General features: G+C 38.6%; 1 protein-coding gene and 1 pseudogene across 3 annotated transcripts in view; one reads left to right on the forward strand and one right to left on the reverse strand.

Moving 5' to 3' along the window:
- Nucleotides 1-14,740, reverse strand: part of PLS1 (plastin 1) — a 102,011-nt gene that overhangs the window by 36,121 nt on the left and 51,150 nt on the right. For 2 of the 3 annotated variants that reach the window (XM_036096338.2, XM_078070934.1), the window contains exon 2: nt 3,890-3,993. In XM_036096338.2, the coding sequence (XP_035952231.1) occupies nt 3,890-3,959 (70 nt within the window). In that variant the 5' untranslated portion in view covers nt 3,960-3,993. Of the gene's footprint in view, nt 1-3,889; nt 3,994-9,194; nt 9,352-14,740 lie in introns of all 3 variants that reach the window. The other variant, XM_036096339.2, reaches the window with a different exon arrangement.
- LOC118538422 (U6 spliceosomal RNA) lies at nt 5,710-5,806 on the forward strand (annotated as a pseudogene).

Below are 14,740 nucleotides of genomic sequence, written 5' to 3' on the forward strand. Positions count from 1 at the left end.
TTCAGAGAATTTACAAAATGGATCTGCAGGTTCCACATTCTGTATAAAATATGTGCGTCATATTTGTGTACTAAATACAATAAGGTATTGCTGTTATACATTTCACTTGGTGGCAGTTCTGTTTCATTTGTCAATAATTCATTGCTTCTTCATTATGTATTTATGATACCATTATGTAGGCTGAATCATGTTTGATGTCATTTTGACATTAAGTGTTCAAGAAATAATTTCACGCCTGTATTTGGACTTCTGAAAATAGGTTTCCAGGCATTTTCACATTATCACTGAGGTGCCCTTCCCTAGGTTTTCCCTGCAGATTAGATATCACTTCTTGACACAGAACAAAGGCAACACAAAACAGTCCTGCCCAGAGTTGGCAACAGAACTTTGGATTGTTTGGTTAGTTGCCTGGATCCACCTTGTTATATAGGCTTTCTTGGCTCATCTGCTAATAGCTGCTTTGTTTCCTCTATTTCACTTTTTCCTCTCGATGAAAGAGCCATCCTCACTATAACTCAATTAATGATAAAGACAGAAACTTTTCTTTTAAACTCTCATACACAAGTTTTAGAATTAACACTGTTTAGAATAATTAAAAGTTTCTCAACTAGAATCTACCAATAACTAAAATATTGCTATAATCTCAAAAGTCAGCTAGGAACCTTGATATTGCGATAATAATATTATTTTCTTTGAACTTAGAGCAAAATATCATTATTTAATACATCACAAGTTCAGAACTGTTTCCTATAATTCTGAAACAGGCAAATAAACTAGCTGGCTTACTTCTTTACCAGCACTGTGGCAGAGAGTATTTAAAAATAAACAAGATTGAGGGGTGCCCGGGTGGCTCAGTTGGTTAAGTGTCCGACTCTTGATTCTGGCTCAGGTCATAATCTCTAGGTCATGAGACTGAGCCCTGAATCTGGCTCCTCGCTGAGCGTGGAGCTTGCTTAAGATTCTCTCTCTCCCTCTCCCTCTGTCCATCTCCCCCACCCTCGCATGCAAGATTGAGGAAAAGTTGTTTACCTGCTAACCGTCATGCTATACTAACAAGAATACTTAGGAGCTGGGAGTCTGAAGATGAATAGGTCTGTGTGCTTAAATCCCAGCTCCATCCCTATGGCCTCTGTGGTTTGGGTATGATGTGACAAGAAATAATAGATACCATTTAATAAGCATATATTCTGTGCCACATGATTTGTTAAGAACTTATCTAGTGAAATCCTATAACAACCTTGAGGTAGTAGATAATATTATTCTAATTTTAAAGATGAGGAAATCAAGGCTTAGGTTAAATTATCATAAAGACTAGAGTTTAAAAAGAAATAAGACTTTCCTATAATTCAACAACATCAAAAACAAACAACTTATGATTAAAAACTGGGCAGAAGAAATAGACACTGAACAGTCATAAATGAAGACACTTTTCCAAAGAAGTTATTCAAATGTCCAATACACATATGAAAAGATGCTCAACATCACAAAACATTAGGGAAATGCGGATCAAAACCACAATGAGATACCACTTCACACTCATGAGGATGGCTGTTACAAAAAAAATTTTTTTTAACAGAAAATAGCAAGTGTTGACAAGGATTTGAAGAAATTGAAACCCTTATGCACTGCTGATGGGACTGTAAAATGTGCAGCCACCACAGAAAAGAGCATGATGGTTCCTCAAAAGATTAAACACAGAATTACCATATTATCCAGCAATACCACTTCTGAATATATACACAAAATAACTGAAAGCAGAAATGTGAACAGATATTTGTACACTCATGTTCATAGCAACATTATTCACAACAGCAAAAAGGTAGAAACAACTTAGGTGTCCTTTGACAGATGAATGGATAAACAAAATGTGATGTAGACATAAAACAGAATGTTATAAAAGATGAGGAGTTGGTATTTAATGGGTTTGGGAAGATGAAAAAGTTCTAGAGATAGTGGTATGGTTGCGTAACAACATGACTGTACGTAACACCACTGAACTGTATACTTAAAAGTTATTAAAATGGTAAGTTTTGTTACGCCTATTTTACCAAAATTTATAAAGAAATAAAAAAGAAAGAAGACAAATATTTTAACCTGCCATGTCTCCCTTGAGACCCAAAAAACATCCCATGTAGTAAGGTTGGATGGGCATGTCCCTCTGCCCCTTAGAAAAGTTGTTTGGTAGAAATTATCAGAGAGAAAACTGAGTTCATAAGTAGCAATTTATCTTGTCATGTGCTAGTACATATTGTGCTCGTGTTAGCACTGTCCTCACAGAGAGCAAATTATCCGGCTGTCAGATTTGTTCCATCGATGAATTATTTATTCAAAATATCATTAAATAAATATTGCAGGATTATATGTCCGTGAGTCATAAAGAGTAAAGCTACACAAAGAAAAGGGATTACTAATTCATTCACATTTCACTAAGACTTAGGTAGCACTTCTGTTCAAGCTACCAAACTGCACTATAAAATAAGAGCAATAGCAAACTCAGAGATAACATTTTTATTACTTCCTCTGTTTCAATGCTCAAAATGAGCAGACCAGTCCAATAATTGCCCAATTTTTGTCTTGAAAAGACTCTGGGCACTGCATACAATACTCCATGAAATTTATTATTAATAATAATCTTCTAGAAATCGTATCATATTCATGCAATGCTCTACTGACAAATATACCATCCTCAAAATAATGAAAAGATCAGAATTAAGGCATTTACTATGAGCCGAATTCAGCCACCCTGTAGACTGTATTTGGAAGGTTTGAGTTACTCTGGGGATGGCTGTGCAGGGAGAGGTGGAAGGGCCCAGGGATTTGTACACCTCACTTTACTTCACAGCAATATTTGTAAGTTATGAGCTTCCTGGCAGCTTTACTTTTTTTTTTTTTTTTGGAGAGCTTTCTTTTTTAAACAAAAATCTTTCTTTTTTTTTTTTTTCCATTGGTCTCTAAAATTCATTCTGCACTACATTTCATCTACATGAATTTTAGTGATTATTCACGAGATTTGTGAGAAATCCAGGCACGGGACCAACTGTGATCATTACGTATCCTCCCTGGTCTACCATCTGACTGTTTCTCATGGATTGCTCTTCTGTACCAGAGAAGGAGCCTACTGTGGGAGGGGCAGGGGTGGTGGTGTCACCATCCCAGTGTCCTTTCACTGTGTTCACCTTTCACTTGCATGCTTTTGCAGACTAGAGCAAAAGACATTATTTATATTCCTGTTTGCCACAGGTTTCCTAGGAACAAAGTACGGAAGAATCGCAATCCAACAGAGTATGAGGGGATGTTTTGGGAAGAAAAATACAAAGCTGTCAAATGATAATGTCATAAAGACAAAACACCATTCAGCTTTAAAAAGTGAAAGAAGAAAAATAGGATATGCAGCCTTTAAAAACAACCCCAACATTTTTTAAAATTATGCATGAGGGAGAAGGAAATTAAGACATATGGCCTTTAAAAACAATATTCAGATTTTAAAATATTCTGCATGAAATAAAGTGTTATTGTTAGTGACAAACACATGAAGTCCAGAGTTCAGTTTATAAACAAGGAAGTGTTTCTATATTTTCTCTCTGTAATGAGGATATCATGTTAAGCATATGCAGTTACACTGTCATTCATTAACCTGCATTACTCTTGGCAAGGAAATTATCAAAGAATTCAAAGTCCAATTCTCCTAGAAATTTAAGCCAGTCTTAGTTTATCTTTCAGAAAGAAAGAAAGAATCCAGTGAAACCTAGATGGGGGGGGGTGGGAAGGAGGGGGAATAAAGCTAGGGGTAAATGGGTGGTAGCAAAACCAATAAAAGTTATTGTTCCATTCCTAGAAGTCTGATATCGAGCAGAATAGCAATGTCGTATTCAGTTTTTCTCGAGCATACCTATTTTATTAAATGCTTCTTGTAGCTCTTCCAGTTCCTCCCGTGAAATGACAGTGGTACTCTTTTCCATCTTTGGAGAAAAGACTACCTTCAGGTCTTTATACCTAGAAAAAGTAAAGTTATAAAAAGAACATTAGCCCTTTGGAAACATTTATCTAAGCAATACAGAGTACACGGGCAGTACACTATCTAGAAGAAAACACCTGAGAGGTCTGGATGACAAGGAACAAAGAGGAACAGACTCCCCTGGGAACACCACTGCCCAGCATAGGTGGGCCAGACAATAACCGAGTCAGGACAGGGAAGACACACCTATCTTCTACACCTTGTGCTTCTACAGGGCACAGACGTTTCTCAATAGCCTGTACAATTTTCATTTACATTTCACCCCACTATTTCAGTAAAATAAACATTTCGAGTTTGAGAGAAGTGTAGCATTTATAAATGTAAAGGAAGTGGTCAGAAAGTAAAATTTTAAGACATGACTAATGTCCAAAAAAGCAGCACATAATTTTTGAAATATAATTTATTCATTAAAATTTTTCACTGATCATTTAAAGATAACATACTAAGTTGTGTGAAGCCCTCGAAGAGTGTTATGGCTCATGTGTCACTTGTGATCTGTATACCAACTTGCTTAGGAATTTCTGGTGTTTTTTCAAAATGACAGATTTCTGAATCTTACAGTTATTCTGGGGCCTGGTTCTAATCAAAGTATAATTAAATCTTTGGGGTTTTGGGGGGTTTTTTTTGTTTGTTTTTTAAAGATTTTATTTATTTATTTGACAGCAACATAGAAAGAGAGCACAAGTAGGCAGAGTGGCAGGGAGAGGGAGAAGCAGACTCCCCACTGAGCAAGGAGCCCAATATGGGACTCGATTCCAGGACCCTGGGATTATGACCTGAGCCGAAGGCAGATGCTTAACTGACCAAGCCACTCAGGTGCCCCTAAATCTTTGGGTTTTAAAAAATATACCACTGCCCACTATTTAATCCTACTCTGTTCAAAAAAAGAACCTTAAGAGCTCAAGTTATAGAGCTGATAAAGGGGTAAATGGAATTCATCTTACTCTCCAGATGCAGTATCTTCCATCTTAGCATTAAATAATAAAATTTTATTGAATTCTCACTTTTAGAATGTTTCACTATAGTTAAAACTATAGGCATACTTATTCTGTGTTGAAAGAGATTAAACAGATCTTTTAGAATTTTTAAGCATAATCCCCTAGTTCTGCAAAATGCTAATTCTGTCACAGCTGGCTTTGAATCTCTGTGGTTTTGGTCATCCTGCATATCCGTCCCCATATTCAAAATGGTTTCTACCGCTTGCCTCAAGGTCTAAAAATAGTGATCCAAGGTTGCACCTGGGTGGTGGCTCAGTTGGTTAAATAACTGCCTTAGGTTCAGGTCGTGATCCCGGGATCTCACTCTCACTTTCACTCTCAAATAAATAAATAAAATCCTTAAAAAAAAAACAAACACAATGATCCAACTTTCCCAATTGCAGTCCACAGAAAGGCTGCAAATTAATAGTCCTTGTGTTGACCTCATATTTGAAAGGGTAAATACACCTGGGGTTCTATTCTTTTTGCTCATGCTTATTTGAATTTATGTGATTAGTTAACTATATAAACTATTGTTATTTTCCCACAATGAGACAAAACCAGCAGTTAAACTTATTGAAAAACCAATTACCCATACAATATGTTTCTTATTTTTAAAGCTTTATTTTTTAAGTAATAAAGTTGCTTCAAGTCCTTTGGTGTTTAAATGAAAGAAATAGAAAAATATAGAGCTATCTTCAAGATACACTCTTAAGTGCTTGTTTCACCAGCACTAAAATTGGAACAATACAGAGAAAATTAGCATGGCCACTGTGCAAGGAACACACAAATTCATGAAGCATTCCATATTTTTTTTTAAAAGAAAGATATAATCTTTTTTTTTTAAAAAGATTTTATTTATTTACTTGACAGAGAGAGAAAGAACAAGCAGAGGGAGCAGCAGAGGGAGAGGGAGAAGCAGGCTTCCCGCTGAGCAGGGAGCCCAATGCGGGGCTCTATCCCAGGACCCTGAGATCATGACCTGAACCGAAGGCAGACGCCCAACCAACCAAGCCATCTAGGCGTCCAGAAAGATATACTCTTAAAAGAACAAAGCAAGGTGCAGAAGAGTAAATATGGTGGGGGGATAGGAAGCTATACCAGTTATATGGTTATAAAACATTTCCAGAAGGATACCAAAAAAAGGTAACAGTGACTGACACTCTAGGGGAAATGGGAGATTGGCTGCAGAGTGGGAAAGGGGCCTACTTTTCCTTATACATGTTTCCATTCATTTTTGTAGACTATAAGCCTGCCAAAACCAAAATAACTGAAAACAAGACAGGCAATTGTGATAAAACATTGGAAAAAATAAAATAAATACTAGTAGTCTGAAGGCACACATTATTGAATACTGATAATGCTAAGATTGATATGCACAGTATCTATATGTTACAATTTCAAATAAGAGCACCTATTTTCCTTACAAAGCAAATACTATGATTAAAATAGTTAATTAAATGGGGCACCTGGGTGGCTCGGTCCATACAGCATGCAACCCTTTATTTCAGGGTTGTGGATTCAAGTAGGGATTACTTTGAAAATATATTTTTTTAAAACAGATTTTATTTATTTGAGATAGAGAGAGGGAGTGAGAGCATGAGCAGGGCAGAGGGAAAGGGAGAAGCTGACTCCCCGCCGAGTAGGGAGCCTGACACGGGGCACTATCCCAGGACCCTGGGATCATGACCTGAGCTGAAGGCAGACACTTAATGGACTGGGCCACCCAGGTGCCCCAATATATACATTTTAAAAGACATCTGCCTCTGTAAAATTCTTTGTAAAGTTTTGGGGGGGGGAAATTCTACCTAGATCAACTCATATTTATCAAGCACATAACTTGGCAGTCCTGAAACACTGTAGAATGCAGTTATTAGAATTCACTTTGTAATTTTAGAAATGAAGAACCCATCACTTAACCAGTACCCAACACCTGGCATTGAAGCATTCCTACCTGGATGCCTGAGACAGCTCAGAACAGCATAGTTTTTCAAAGTCAGTCCTGAAAAATGCAGCCTAGAGGGCAGCCAGGATCAGACCAGAGACCCACCAATGGGGCAGATTATGTTGAATTCTGTAGATAGATACACCTTCCCATAGATTTTGACGTGTACCATGTATTTCTTCAGTAATTCCAACACTGCTTTCCTCCTCTGCTTCTTTTTAGTCCATATAATTTAAAAAACTTTCTTTTACCAATTAAAGCCTTTTTTATCCCCCTCCCCTAATCCTCAAGGGTATCCTGACACATTTAGAAACTTAAGTATATTCTAAGGATGAACTCAATTTAGATGAAATTTGATCTGATCTTTCATCCTTCCTCAAATTTCTAACCTCCCTGAACCTTTAAAAGCTTTACCAGAATTAGTCTAAGCAGCCATTTACGATTTACAGGATCTAAAACTCCAGGATCTAGAACAGTTTCAGAGAAAAGGCATTAGGAACAACCCTGAGACCAACCAGATTCTGATGCCTTTCAATCAACTGTAAAGCTTCCAAATGTGAGGGACCAAAGCTGTTTACATGGGCACCTTTGGCTTCTTAGCTATTCTGTTTTCTTTCCTCCCACTGTGGCCCCAGCCCTGGTCACCTGATATTCTGAGTTCCTGAGGTAGCCACTGACCCACTGAGGCAGCCGTCCCCTAGCTAGTCTAGTCTATCCTCCAAAATTCCCTTCTTCCCTTACTTCCCCCTTCTCTAGTAATATAAAAAATAATGGCAAATATTTACTGAGGGCTTTCAATGGGCCCGGAACTATGCTAACCTCCTCACCCACAAGCTTACTATGTATTTATCTGTTCTACTGATGGAACAAGCATCCTCTCTTAAATGTAAATTAGAGGGCTGCAGAGATTACCTGCCTAAGGAAGGCAGACAAAATAAGGGATTCAAAATCAAATCTGTTTTAGTGCCTCCAAGCTCTTAAATTCTACCCGTAGTTAATTAACATCCCTATTCTCTGGCTGCAAGCATCACAGGTAGTTTTAAAGAAAAGTATGAGTGATTGATGAATCCTTACAGTGCTCATCAAATTTATATTTTAAGGGCATATTTATATTTTATTTTTTTAAAGATATACTTATTTATTCAGATAGAGAGTGTCCATGTGCGTGCAGAGAGGGAGGGGGAGAGGGAGAGGGAGAAACAGTCTTAAACAGACTCCACACTGAGTACAGAGCCTGACAGGGGCCTCGATCTCACGACCCTGAGATCACAACCTGAGCCAAAACCGAGAGTCCCACGCTTAACTGACGGCACAACCCAGGTAGCCTGTAGGGCAAATTTATATTTTAAAGCAAATGCGGTGTTTTCTTTAGAATAACGGATGAATACATTATTATTTAATCAATAGAATATACATCATTAAATAAATGAACCACATCTGTTTCTTAAAAACACAGTAACTGGAAAAAGCAAAGTACTAGAGGATACATAGAGTATATGTACCAATTATTGTTAAGTTCTAAAAACACAAAATATTGTATATGTTGTATTTCTTGTGTATGTTGCCAAACATAGGTGCTAAAACTTAAAAACATATAGGAATGACATACAAATTCAGAATATTGGTTGTCCTATGGAGAGGGAGGCAAGGGGCACAGCTGGGGGCTGAAGCTCAATCTATTACATTTTTTAAGAGAAATTTGAAGCAATTACGGCAAATTTTTTTTAAGATTTTATTTATTTGAGAGAGAGAGAGAAACAGCATGAGAGGGGAGAGGGTCAGAGGGAGAAGCAGGCCCCCCACTGAGCCGGGAGCCCGATGTGGGACTCGATCCCAGGACTCTGGGCCGAAGGCAGTCACTTAACCAACTGAGCCACCCAGGCACCCCTATGGCAAAATTTTTAACATCTGTTCAATCTGAGCATTAAGTATATGGATATTGGTTAAATTGTTCCTGTACTTTTCAGTATTTTTTGTTTTAAATATTTCATAATACAACTGTTTAACTTTTAAACTCAGACAGTAAAAAATAATAAGTAAATAAAATAATAGAGCTAACACAAGAATATGTTTTGAACAGGAGAAAATTTCCCAAAGCCCCTCAGGATATGGGGAAAAATTTTTTTAAGTACTTCGATGTTGAACAATCAAATAGTTAATATTATTGTGGCAGAATAATTTATTGAAATATCAAATTGTGTTTATTTTCCACCTTCCCCCCTCCCCAGTCCCACTCCTCAACTAAAGTAATAACTACCTCTTGTTTTAGGAATGCTGGCAGCACAGAAAGCAAAACCAGCCTGGAATCTGTGGTTCCTTGAGTCCTTGGGTTGAAGTACAAACTTCCTTAGGGTTTACTTAGGCTGGGTGTGCTGCGAATGGGGCAGGAGCAGTAGGCCATCTCTGAGAAGCCACTAGATGAGGAAGACAGAGAGACAGAGAAATTATCCTGGTGCGGAAGGAGGAAAGTCTGGGATGCCATCAAGGAAGACTGCAGCCATAAGGGTGGCAAAGAGAGGGACAGACAAGGTGCAGCAGAATCTCTGCCAAAGGGATACACAGGGTAAGCAATGGGTGCTTCCCAGGTCAACACTGAGGACTAATGACCAAGGACAGAAGAGCTTCCTCCAAGCCTGTGGTCTGTTTAAGACCTCATACAACAGAGCCTGAGGGGCAGATTCCAGATACCTGAGAAAGACCTGACTGCTCAGGCAGGATGAGGCATCACAGTCAAAATAAATTTGCCTTAAAGAACATAAATAGGGGCACCTGGGTGGCTCGGTCGTTAAGTGTCTGCCTTTGGCTCAGGTCATGATCCCGGGGTCCTGGGATCAAGCCCCGCATCGGGCTCCCTGCTCAGCGAGAAGCCTGCTTCTTCCTCTCCCACTCCCCCTGCCGTGTTCCCTCTCTCGCTGTGTCTCTGTCAAATAAATAAATAAAATCTTAATAAATAAATAAATAAATGTGATATTTCTTTCATATCTGACTTTTATGGGAAAAGCCTTGATAGTGTTTCTCTGGAGAACTGCCTAGGATCAGAGGTTCCAGAGCACCACAGTATCTCTGGGAGTGGCGACTCTATGGTATCCTCTATCCTCCTCCCCTTCTTCATAAACTATTTTCTTATCTACCACCACAACTCTCCTCTTTTCCCGTTATGTCCCATTTTTAGCTCCCAATTACAAGCTTAAAGAACACAAGGTCACTGGAATAAATCACTATGTGAAAAAATAAACAGCTAAGAAATATGAATTAATTAAAGGGTTTTCTTTTTAGTTTAAAGGAAATCTAGAGAAAACTTTCATTTTTCTGTATTTTCAGCAATCTCTTTTCTCAACCATATTTCACAATAGGGAGTGGCATCACTCATTTTCCAAAAAGCAAACATTCACATTCCATATCAGCCTGTTACTTTATCAGATTTTCTCTAGTTAATTGGACTGTCTACAGATTCCCTAATATAAATATGAACTGGGAGACCACTGACTTTGTTAAATATTAGACTCCTACTCTACATACCAGACTGACCCCTCTTTGGACAAAGCAAGCTATTAAATGGGGACAACATAACTCAGATTTCTCCTGAGCATCCTTCTGCAGAGTGAAGTCAGAGGGGAGCTTGACCCACACCAGAATACCAGTGTAAAAGCATGTGGTGAGTCAACAAGTATTTTGAATTCAGAAATGGATTCAGACAAAAAAAAAAAAAAAAAAGATTATATAGAAGGACTTAGAATAACTTTCTCAAGGAAAGACACCTTATTGAAATGGAAGCTGTGGGCACCAAAACTGACCTTCACTACTTAGTGTATGGGATTTGGTCACCCAAGTACAGAGGTTCAAATGATACTTGATTTGTGCAACTGAATGAATGGCTGTGAAGAGTTAGAGTTGCTCACTGAATCGTTAATCAGCGTGTAGAAAAAAAACTGGTCTCTTCTCACAAGGCCTTACTCCAGACTTCTCTGCATCGACCCTAACCCCAAACAGTGCCAACTCTGGAAACCCCAACACATAAAGCTGTAGTAAGTGCAAAAAAAATCATTGCCCCTTCGTCAGCATGGCCACACTTAGTAATTTTTTAGTTGAGAAATAGGAAATTACATTAAATGTATACATAAAAGATACAAAGTAGAGTTTACTGATCCAAGTTTAGGTCAAGAGTATCCATAGAAGACTGATTGGGACCATTCGGGATGTGAAAGAAAGGGGAAGACTTAGTCCCTAGTATCTTCCTAAAGCCTCAAGCTCTCTCTAAATTCAACATCAAGTGAATACAGCTAACTTGTAAGCGGAGGAAATTACAGTCTATCAAGTGGGAATCAGTTCTTCTTGGGACCTGCTAACCAGTGATGCCCCATGGGCCCAAGCTCGGCACCACTTCTACCCAGCAGCCCATGAAAATTTTTCCTGGTCCCTGACGTCCGGGAAGAGGAAGGAGGCTCTTACATCTGACTCCCTAGCCTTTAGCCTTTTCCTGATGTGTCCAGGATACCTGCCTGGTTCTGAAAGGGGAAGCTACTGCTGAGCTCCAGTGGGCTGTTGCCCACAGGAATCAGGCCGAAGGTTGCCAAATCTTCTGATTTTTAAAGAGAAACCAGAAACCCATATTTTTTTTAAAAGATTTTATTTATTTATTTATTTGAGAGAGAGCAAGCACAAGCAGGGGGAGAAGCAGAAGGAGAGAGAAAGGGAGAAGCAGTCTCTCCACTGAGCAGGGAGCCCGATGCAGGGCTACTTCCCAGGCCCCCGGGATCATGACCTGAGAGCTGAAGGCAGACGCTTAACCAACGGAGCCACCCAGGTGCCCAAGAAATCCATATTTTTATGTGAAATTTTATTTTCAAATTTTGCAAACAATTTGAATTCTTACAAAGCACCATGTATGTCAGACTAGAACTCTGGTCTATTAATTTTGCTTCTACACCTCTCTAATTCCACATCACTTCACTTGGCCTTTCAAGGGAACTTGGAAACACTCTATGTTTCTAGAAACACTCTCATCAAATTAGCTCATTCTAAGGGCCAGACGAGAACATTTTATCTCTTAACATGTCAAAACCCAACCTCACTTATGCACCACTCACCACATCCCTGATCCCAGTAAGGGATATTTCCAAGTGACAGCTCCTCTGAGAGAAGAGGAGCCAGCAGGTCAGAAGACCACTAATCACAGATTCCTAGCTCAGGTAAGTGGATCTGCCTATTATCCCAGGATCTTTTCCTTCTCACTTATTATTTATATCCCCTCTACTCTCCCTCACTCCCACGCCCCCACTTTAGGACTTCTCTGGCTCTCTGAGAAAATTCAACACACCAATGTTACCAAAGTTGCTACGCTATAATGTTTTAATATCATCAATACTTCAAGTATCATTTCCTGAACATGTTTCTTCTCCAGTAACTACTTCCCTTCTTCTGGTAACTGCACCAATTTTCGTTTTGGGGTTCCACTCATTCCATATAATCCATGCATAACATTTGAGCGAAGCTCTAGGTCCAAGCCAATCAGCACATCACATTCTCTGGCCAAAGGGATTTGGTTTAGGGACAGGCATATAATCCAGTTGGAGCCAGTGAGACATAAGAAAGCTTTTGTGGAACTTCCTGTAATAAGAGTCCCACAAACTCCCCTGGATCAGTTTTTCATGAAGAAGTAGAGCCAGAGCAGCTGCATGCATCTTGCCTCCAGGAGGGGAGGACCTGGGGGCTAAGAATGAAGCCAAAACCAACACAGTAGAAAGGAGAGCCAGTGGATGAAGAGAAAACGTGACCCGGCAGGGTTAAATGCAAAATCCCACTGTGCTAAAACCTTGACACTTTAGTTACTTGAAACAAATTTTTTTAAAGCCAGTTAAACTGGGTTTCTGTTGCTTGCAACAAAGAGTCCAAACTGATATACATAGTTTACAAAAAGAAAATAAAAGGGGGGGGGTCAATTCCTCAAATGACAGAAAATATTTGAACATTCTGAATTAGGAAAGAAAATTAATCATAATTATATTTTCTAAGTTTACATCTAAATAAGAAGCATTATTTTTGTCATAATTTTTTAGGTTTTTTGGGGGCATGGTAGAGAGGGAGAGAATCTTAAACAGGCTCCACACCCAGCACGGATCTCAACAAGGGGCTCAATCCCACGACCCTGACATCATGACCTGAGCTGAAATCTAGAGTCAGATGCTTAACCGACTGAGCCACACAGGCCCCCATTTTTAGTTTTTTTTTTTTATTTGAGTATGGTTGACACACAATGTTACATTAGTTTCAGATGTACAACATCATGACTCAACATCTCTATATGTTATGCTGTGCTCACCACAAGAGTAGCTACCATCTGTCACCATACAGTGCTATTATAGTATCATTGATTTTTGTCATAATTGGTATTTTACCACCACCACCACACCTAATCCCAGAAATTCAGTGCATCAGTGAAGTATAGAAGTCAGTTTATGGTTGCTCCCACAGCACTGAAGACTATATTCATAGCCTAAAGGCCTCTAGACTTACAGCTTCTTTGTACCTTTTTTCCCTTCTCTATAGCCAGAAAGATCCTTCCCATTTCTCCTAACTCATTTCTTGTTAAATGGCAAACTGAGTAGTAATATATTATGAGGAATGGCAGGTCTTTCTGTTGTGAGGCAGAGCAGGCAATCTATCTGCAATAAGAAATATTCAGAGTCAACAAATCGTTAAAATCAGGAAATTACTAATGCATTACAGACAGAGGGAAAAAAAAAAAAGAAATTTACCTAACACATGATAGTAAAAATAACAAACACCCAAGATGTTTATAACTTTATCCAGTAGCTCACCAAAAGCAGGTCTCCCCAAGTATCAAAGTCCCTATAAGTTAGTTCAATTTTCAAAGGGGTGCTTGACCTAGACCTCCACGGGACCCTCAATAATTTGCTGTGTGGAACAATAATGTGCTTCCGAAGTACAAAGGGAATAAGAAAGATGTATGGCAGACAGGAATTCAGGAATGAATGAGGCTGAAAAAACAAAACTCCCTATCTAGTCTCTTTTTTTTAGTTTATTTATTTAGTTAGTTATTTTTAAGTAATCTCTACATGCAGTATGGGGCTCAAACTCATAAGATCAAGTCGCATGCTCTTCTGACTGCCCCAGCCAGGCACCCCTCCATCTAGTCTTTAATAGCATTTTTATACATGATTAGATATCTGATGTAGTTATGGCTTCTCAAAGAAACTGGCCTGAAATAAACTTTAAGTAGGAATATTAGAAACAACAGGTTTATCAAATCTATTTGCTGCTTTTATTATTGTTTTGGCTTCCCAGTTTATAGTAATTCCATGAGATGTCACTATATTGCTATTCAAAATTATACAAGCTGCTTAATTATTCTCTATTTTTAAATTCTAGAGGAAGAGAACATTCCAAAAGATAATGTATTCCATAACAAAATTTTCTTTTTTTTTTTTTTTTGGTTGTTATTCCTTTAAACTAGACTTCAATTTCCTTCATCAGATTATAGCCTCAATAATTTTTAGCTGTAAACCTATTGGTCTAGACTCTAATCCTTCCCTGTTAACAATTCTTCTTTCCCACTCTGCCCTTAGAAAGACCTCTTTCTCCCAAGGCCTCTTCCTGATTGTCCCTTAACTTTCCTTCATGTCATTTCCTGTCCTGAGACACTCTATTCTCCCACATCCAATTTTTCACATGCCCTCCAAATGGAGCTCAAATTCCACCATGAATTTCCTCATTGGCCTCATTTTGTCTCAGCATATGTTTACTGAGAACATCTAAGGTGCTAGGTGTTGTTCCAAGCTTTGG

Source organism: Halichoerus grypus, chromosome 1, assembly GCF_964656455.1.
Source record: "Halichoerus grypus chromosome 1, mHalGry1.hap1.1, whole genome shotgun sequence".
NCBI lineage: Eukaryota > Metazoa > Chordata > Mammalia > Carnivora > Phocidae > Halichoerus > Halichoerus grypus.